Raw genomic sequence first — 8,398 nt, 5'->3', positions numbered from 1 at the left:
TTGCATTTTGCTTAAAACTAGCAAGTATGGAAGCAATGGGATTAGTTTTAAAGTATCAATAAATATTTTATACTTGTCCATTTGCCAACACAAATTCTTAAAATATTTTCCTCTTGTGTATTATCCTATAAAAACATCCTAATTAATAACAGACTTATTAATTTTCTTAATAACAGTCTCTTATATTTCCTATACTAACTCCTAATTTAGCACATCTGATTCAGTAAGTCAGCCAGCCAGACCGATATCTCTTGAAATAAAATGTCAGAGTTTTATAAAAAAAATTTAAAAAAAAGAATCTAGTAACATTTTCTTCTTATGAGTCCACATGAAACTCATGAAGAGTTATTTATTAATTAAGAGATATTAATTAAATACTGGGGATTTTCCTGTGTGTTAAAATGTGCTCAGATGCTCCTTTCAAAAAGTTCCAGATTTTTATTTTAAACTGTCTAAATCTATAACCTGATACAAGCACGAAAACTGAACAATACTGAAATCAATGAAAAACGAATATCTTAGTGTGAACCTAATATACTAATTATAGGTTATTATTATTATTATTATTATTATTATTATTTTATTATTATTATTATGCTCTTTGGATAATTTCACTTGCAGTTTGTGTTTTTACCTTTTGATGACGTTTGTCTTTAGATAATTTACTAAACATTTGGGGGGAAATAATAGCTGTTGAAACTTTAGTTCTTGCAGTTTCTTGCAGTTCCCTTTCCCAATCTCATCTCAGGAGAAAATTCTGCGGAAGGAAAGGGGAAAAAAATCAAGCTGTGGTATTCGGATTATGGCGGCGTGGATAAAGCATTAAATGGGGCTAAAGAGGTTTGAATGGACGCAGTGGCGTGCGAACTGAAGCAGAGTAATTATTGCTTCATAATTGTGTTCTTTTCCTTTTTTTGAGCGAATCGCGCAGAGGAGCCCCACTCGGAGCGGTTGTGACATTTAGGAGGCCAGTCTTTGTGCTGAACACTTCAAGTTTAAAAAACAAGGGCAATTGAGTCGGCAGAGCTCAAAGCCGCAGCCATTGTGCAGGAACACATTGAGTTTGGATTTGAGGACAATGGTGTTTCTCAAATTTCTAGCAAAAACCTATACTCCATCTGTGATCTCAATGAGCGTTCTTTCACCGGGCTCCTTCTTTTCTGTTCGCTTGCTTTGTGAAGGGAGGCAGATGTGGAGGACTGGACAGTTTTAATTGGCTGGTACCTGAAACGCGCGCACGCAGGCGCGCAGCTTTCTTGCTGCTAATTTAGTAAGTTTTCAAAATGAGCGCACTTAATACTATGTCAGATAGCATGCCAGTGTAGGATAACGCAAGGATCTATAACTGTACAGAGCACTGAAATGTACAATAGTGCGTCTAAGCTGGTCAGTAGGTGTTTGAAGTAAAGCTTTTAGACCAGGCTGTTTACATCACACACACCCGATTATTATCATGTAAATAATAAAAAAAACATTCATTGCGAAGAGCAAATTATCTCTTCATTTATTGAATGTATTTGTAAAACTTTGAATAAAATCAGGGAAAAGAGAACTTGCACGCTCTTTAACTTCTTAGCCATTGGAAAGGGGTATTTTGTGCAGTTTTAATGTGCTGTGCCTCGAGGGGGATGCCTGAGCTCGGGTGAGAGGCCTGCGCGGAGCGGCAGCTTTTTTCTTGTGAACAAGAGGTTAACAACCTAATGAGGACTTGGTGATGAGATGAAGCGTGTAAATGCGCACCGGTTTTTCGTGTACCCCCTGGATCTGCTACTCTAACCTCTGCTGCGCTTCGCACACTCTCACCGGTTCAGCAGGAGTTCCCGGGAGGCAGTGCAGCTCCAGGCGCGCTCGGGCCGGCCAGCGGCGGTGAGAAAGGTCGCCACAAAAGCTCGCCGGGGTACTAGAGGAACAGAGACATGCTGTTACATATGTTGGGTCAAGCATCCCTTTTGTTCCGCTTTCAAAAAGGTGTAAAACTCAGTCATCTGTGGAGTTTCTAAAGGGGATGAAAGGCCTGTATGGGTTTTTGATGCACAGGTCTGATGAACTGTTTGAAAGAATGTTGAATTTCTTAAGTGCTCACAGTCACTTTTAATTGCCCCGGGGGCATTTAATTGGAATTCAAAGCTACCCATTCAGTTAAGAGTTTTGAAGTTGGCCGTGTAACTTGGACTCTTATATACACATACACATACACATACACACACCCTCTAAGAAAATGTAGAAGTCTTAAGGGTTCTTTGGTTGTCCCTGTGGGGGAACTCTTACAGGTTCTCTGTAGAACCCTACAACAGTGTTTCCTCATCTGAGCTTTGCTGGAAGCTAAAAACCCTTAATTATCCAAATAAGCTTTTCTTTCTACGCTCACATTTTGTAGATTTTGATTAAGTGAAGGTTGTTAAAAATTATATATTTACGTTTATAAGACTGTACATTTCATTAGCCTAAAATGGCAATAAATCAATCAATCTATCTATCAATAAATAAATAAATAAATATCCATCCTCGTACGCTTTGTATATTTATTCGGTACAATAGAGTCACAATCTGGAAGGGAACTGTAGTGGTGTTCTAACTGAATACAATAAAAAAAATGTAAAATGTAAAAATGTTATATAACTACATGCATCAATAAAAATGTAGCCTATAATTTTTTTATAGTCATGTTAACCTCTGTTCTATGAGAATGTTCCATTTTCCTAACCTTTAGAAATAAATAAATAAATAAATAAATAAATAAGCAAGCTTGTTGTTTAGATAGGTGTTTGTAAACAGATCTGCCCTCAGTTTGCCAGTGAGGCAGACTCAGTTTAACAGTCAGCACCTACGTGTGGTTTTTGTAATGAGCGCTTCTTCGGATGGCTATTTTCAGCCTTGCGAGAGAGCTGCCGAGATAATTACTTTGAATGTCAAAAAGATTTAGTTTAATATCGTCTCTATTAGTGGTGCTGGTTCAGTAATTAAAGGTGTGGATGAGAGTGGCGGTGGGACAGATGGCATTTGCTTACTGTGATTCCGTATGTAAACACAGAGAAGCGAGTGGAGGCGCAGAGGAGCGCAGAAACTGAGGAGCACTGAGCAGATCAGCTCAGGCTTTAAAAACTTACACAAGCGGACAAGATGCTGTGAAACGCCTAATAAATGCAGTCCACAACAATTCTCTCTGTACTCCTGGAAATAAAAATTAAAAGGCCTTACCTCCAAGCAAAACAGGATTAGGGGGAAATTATCTGGTGATGTTTGTGAAACTGAGCATTGCTAAGTGTGATTGTTTTCCTTTCTGCATCATCAGTGTGTTAAAGGGAGCAGTGCTGCACATCACATGCTTTAAACACCCAGAAGCACACACTGCTCGGCTTCCACACACTGATTACTGCAGGACCTTTCACACTGCACGCTAATTAAAATGTCTCGAGTCCAAAAATATATATGACTTAAACTTACTTTAATAACGCTTGTATAATTTTATTCTATACATAGCTATTTTATTCTATACTTTATACTTAGCTCTATTACTGCCTAGTTCTAATGTTGCTTAGTTCTAATGTTGCTTAGTTCGCCCCAAAACATTTATTTTCCAGTTTTTTACGCAACACACACACAGTTTGTAAATATCCAACAGTCTCTTAGGCGGTAAAGTTCTAGTAGGCTACGTATATATTCATTTCAATACCTGAATTTAAACCATAATTTAAAAATGAACCTTTCCTTATATATATTATTCAGGTGAATTTACACTTGACGAAAATGGTATCACATTGTAGATATTTTATCATATATGGTCGCCTTAGGTGATAATTTAACCTGATCTTTAATTTCTCGATTAAAAAAAAAAAAAAGCTGACAGTAACAATTGTTCCTAAATTCTGTTAATCTCCATTTGTAATTTATAAATTAATCTACAATGTATTCCATATTAAAATTTGTTTTAAAAAAAAAATTATATTTATTGTAACAGGGAATAATAATAATAGTAGTAGTAGTAGTAGTAGTAATAATAATAATTATAATAATAATAATAATAATAATAATAATAATAATAATAATAATAATAATAATAATACGCTTAACACGAATATTTGTCATAATAAACCACAAATTGCGCGTATGATATCACTGTCATGTCAGTATTTCCCCACATAAAAAACATCGAATAACCGAAGATAAAAGCCGCAGGCGCAGTCAGACTATTTAAATAACCCAGTGATACTGAATTAAAAAAAAATTATATCTATATTTAAAATATACATATAACATCTTTAAAAATAGTATGGTTTGTTGTAGCGGCAAATATAATTTGCTCTAGTTAAAAATACTTCAGAGAAATCTTAAAATAAAATTGGGCAAACTGTAAGTGCAACTTCATATGGTTTAATTTTACTCTGAAAATAGTAATGTTGTTATTGGAATAACTCAGCTAGCAAAACATACTGAATTAAACCGAATATGAGATAGCAAATTCAAACTTAAAAAAAAAAAAAAAAGACTGACAACTTACCTTATTCTCTGCCTCTGACGTCATTAGCTGCCGGGTCTTCGAGTAATTCTTTTTTTTTTTTTTTTTTTTTTTTTTTTTAATCGTCTTTGTTTAATGGGAATTTAAAAAAAATCGTTTGCGGTTTCTGGTCAAAACTCTTAAAATTATTAATTATAATTAGACTCAGTTTCTATTAAAAAAACACTAGTGGACGAAAAGTTATAAATTGTGATATTTATTGATATATACATGCAGCTAAATAAAAAATGTCTGACTGGCTTTTCTGCCCTGTTTATTGCTATTGGCATTTCTGTCATAAAAGTTTTATATCTTTGCTCTGCGTGATGCTTGGTATTTGAGAAAAGGACGCAGGTGGACACAGTTGAAAAACAGACAAGCCAATCAGATTGCTCCGTCCTCCTTTAGCCAATGACAGGCGCCACATTGTTGTCAAATTTGTCTAATGAAAACGTAGGAGAGCAACAATAGAGAGAGAGGGGGATCTGTATCCACTGCGATCTCTCGAGGAAGTTAGTGTCTCAGGCTGGAGCAGGGAGAACGAGCTCAGCTCACATTTCCTCAAGCCGCTCGCCTCGTTAATCATCGATCCTTCGCTCTGTTTCTTTAGCTGGAAACTTTTGTTTGGGAAACTTAATAACTTAATAACTCTGGACAATTCTCTACACGCTCAAAGGCACAAAAGCAGTCTTAACTTTTAACTAATGGACTGATTGCGACAAAAAAATATATATGTATATATAGAATTACTGAAACGCTTTGGCGACGTGTTTTAAAAAATTCTGATCACAAATTTTTTAAAAATCCACCGTTAATTTCACAGTTCTGTCGGATGCGTGCAATTTCTTTTCCTTGAGACTTTATCGAATTGAAGAAATCGGTTGCTGGTGTTTAACGTCGACGATCAATCGCTAGTCCATCGGGGGCAGATCAGATCATGGATCTTCGTCCGGAGCTTCCTGGCGCTCAGGCGGGCACACAGGTTCACCCCGGAGCCGCTGCAGCCGCCTCCATCCCCGTGTCCATGGCCAGCAGTCTGCTGAGAGGCCCGCCGCTGCTGCTGCGCCCTACAGAGAAATATCCCCGCACTCCCAAGTGCGCCCGCTGCCGCAATCACGGCGTTGTGTCGGCGCTTAAAGGACACAAACGCTACTGTCGCTGGAAGGACTGCATGTGCGCAAAGTGCACCCTCATAGCCGAGAGGCAGCGGGTGATGGCGGCGCAAGTGGCGCTCCGCAGACAGCAGGCGCAGGAAGAAAACGAAGCCCGAGAGCTTCAGCTCCTCTACGGCACAGCAGAGGGGCTCGCGCTGGCCGCAGCCAACGGCATCATCCCGCCCCGGCAGAACTACGAAGTGTTTGGCCAAGTTAGCAACGACACCAGCTCTGGTGAGTAAAACTGCATCTTATCTTAATCAACTTACTTAATACTTATTTAATAATACATCATTATCCTTAACTTTTATTATGAAGATAGTTTTATGGTTGATCAATATTTTTTTTTTTGCAACAAAGACAAAAGGGGCCTCTAATTTTTGCAAAATGCCAATCTAATCAGTGTTTATTTTCCCCCTTTTCCTTATTTTTCCTCTTCCAGAATCTAACATGCAGAAGTTTGAATTATTCCCCAAGACTCCACTGTCAGGATCTGTGACCCCACAGCCTACAGCTGGAAAGTCTGTATCTGCTGACACTGAATCAGTACCTGGGATCTCATCCCCAGACGTACACCATGGCTCTGGGTCCGAAAACGGCGACGGAGAATCATACATCAGCTCTCCAGCTCCCAAACCCATGAAAGACGGCGAGGAGACACCACCATCAATAAGTCCACTTGGCTCAGACTCAGACACAGACAAAGATGAACAAGAGCCATCGCCCTCCTCTACTTCGTCTCGCCACATGAATGCTATTGACATCCTGACCAGAGTGTTCCCCACGCACAAACGCAGTGTCCTGGAGCTCGTCCTCCAGGGATGTGGGAAAGATGTTGTCCAGGCCATCGAGCAAATCCTCAACAACAGCGGACAAGCCAAACCTCCAGAGGAAACCTGGTCAGCAGAGAGGGTACTCCAGAGCGCCCAGCAGCCCTTGTCCTCTGCTCCAAGGCCTGTCTTACCTGGAACCATGACGCTCAGCAACCGGTCAGCCTTCTCTCCACTGCAGCCCAATGGTCCACACTTCGGCGCTGACCCCAGCACGTACCCTCTTGGCACGCCTCTGGGCCTGAACCCACTACGCCTGGCCTACTCGGCACATGGCCGAGGGCTCACCTTCATGACCCCATACTCCACAACAGGCCTGATGCCCACTCTGGGATTTAGGCCACCAATGGACTATGCTTTCAGTGACCTGATCAGAGACAGGACTCTCCTACATAAGGACCAGAGCTACACAAATGGACTTTATGGTCCCCTGGTTAACAACACTCCAGAAAAACAGTGAGGCTATTTCACTGAGGAAAAACAGGATTGAAAAAAGGTGAAAAGGCTAATGTCCATTAGCCCAAGTGTTCTGTGTCTAAAAAAAAAAAAAAAGACTTAAACCCCTTCTATACTTATCCTAATGACAGTCTCTGTACATAAAGATTTCTGATTTACTCACCTGACAGAATTATTCAGCTGGCATAAAGTGACACAGATCTAGTGCTGGGGTTTATGTTGACGTTTGTGCTGATAATGGTTACCAAAAAGCTCTAATTTAAACTGATCTCGCTTGCGGGTCCTGGCTCAAACTAATCACATGGAGTTCAATTTAAAGAGTAACCAGTATTTTCATGTAAATTGCGTATTTTCAATTCTTTACATATCTGTTACAGTTCTATTAGATTATTTACTGAACGGATCGAGTCTCCGTGCGATAATGGTGCAATTAAAAGAGTAATGTTCTCTTCTCACTGTAAAAGAGAGACTATACTAATATTATTATACGGTCTTCAAACGTCATTATTTTAGCTGACACTCTGTAAAATTGTGCCATGTTAAATGACCAAGACATGAACAGTTCTGTTAAGATTATTGTTACAGATCTTGACTAAAGTAGATTCTCTGACTCTCTTTGTGCTGTTGATATGTTGTGCTCCCACAAAAGAATATGTTACATTCTGAAACAATATCAACTTCAACGTCATTTGCGCAGAAAACCGTGAAAAAAAAACATGTTCGTGGTGAATGAAATCTTGCTTCATTGTTACTGCTGTACATTTATCTGTGAATTTTGATAGAAATAAATGTTATTTTATACTTAGATTCTGAACTTGTGTTTTTATTTACATATCCAACCATTATGATGACATTATCTAAATTTAAATACAGCCTCCACAACAGCAAATTATTATTATTATTATTATTATTATTATTATTATTATTATTATTATTATTATTATGCATAACTAATATGGTGCATAATTATTACTATATTAGCGTAAATCCGAGCACAATAAAGAATACATTTTAAAAATAATATTTTTTAAAATATATTTAAAAAATATATATTTTTAATACTTTAATATATTTAAGAATATAGCCTGTTCATAAAATAAAATGTTTGTAATTTCATCAGGTAGGAGGTTATTATTTTTTTTATGTTTTGTACATTCTGTAATAGTTAGTGTAATTTCTTTTATTGGCCAGTGGTGATTGGATAGTGGTTCTGCTGAAGGTGGAGATAATGGAATATTATGGAAACGGAATCCCGGTCAGTGTCCTCATTCCACAGCACTAGTGTTTACTCTCACACTTTAATCATCAGGCTGAAGGACAGTGTGCCTTTATTTCAGCGCACTTTATTAAGCGCAAGTGAAGCAGTAAAAAGGTAGGCCTACTGTGTTCAGTTTACATTAGACAGATTTGATTTGTTCCCCCACCTTTTTTCCTTTTTTATTTATTTATTTATTTATTTATTT

At 38.1% G+C, this 8,398-nt stretch overlaps 1 protein-coding gene and 1 long non-coding RNA gene across 2 annotated transcripts; one reads left to right on the top strand and one right to left on the bottom strand.

The window, feature by feature from the left end:
• LOC117597850 (uncharacterized) lies at window positions 1-4,641 on the bottom strand. The gene is made up of 3 exons (XR_004578615.2): window positions 4,499-4,641; window positions 1,804-1,900; window positions 1-757 (listed from the first exon to the last, which is right to left on the bottom strand). It is a non-coding gene; the product is annotated as an uncharacterized LOC117597850 (long non-coding RNA).
• On the top strand, window positions 4,596-7,746 carry dmrta2 (DMRT-like family A2). The gene is made up of 2 exons (XM_026924698.3): window positions 4,596-5,883; window positions 6,092-7,746. Exons 1-2 carry the CDS (start codon window positions 5,433-5,435, stop codon window positions 6,937-6,939), a joined length of 1,299 nt encoding a protein of 432 aa, XP_026780499.1. The 5' UTR covers window positions 4,596-5,432; the 3' UTR covers window positions 6,940-7,746.
• Window positions 7,747-8,398: the final 652 nt, after the last annotated feature.

The sequence above is a fragment of the Pangasianodon hypophthalmus genome, chromosome 8, assembly GCF_027358585.1.
Source record: "Pangasianodon hypophthalmus isolate fPanHyp1 chromosome 8, fPanHyp1.pri, whole genome shotgun sequence".
NCBI classification, from domain to species: Eukaryota; Metazoa; Chordata; class Actinopteri; order Siluriformes; family Pangasiidae; genus Pangasianodon; species Pangasianodon hypophthalmus.
Note: the sequence above shows the minus strand (reverse complement) of the source record. Positions and strands in the feature narration are given on the sequence as shown.

What these genes read in the sequence shown, in the direction of transcription:
- dmrta2 (XM_026924698.3), top strand. Translation starts at nt 5,433, where the DNA reads ATGGATCTTCGTCCGGAGCTTCCTGGCGCTCAGGCGGGCACACAGGTT. An exon ending in TAGCAACGACACCAGCTCTG is followed by an intron (nt 5,884 to 6,091) that starts GTGAGTAAAACT and finishes TTCCTCTTCCAG; the next exon opens with AATCTAACATGCAGAAGTTT.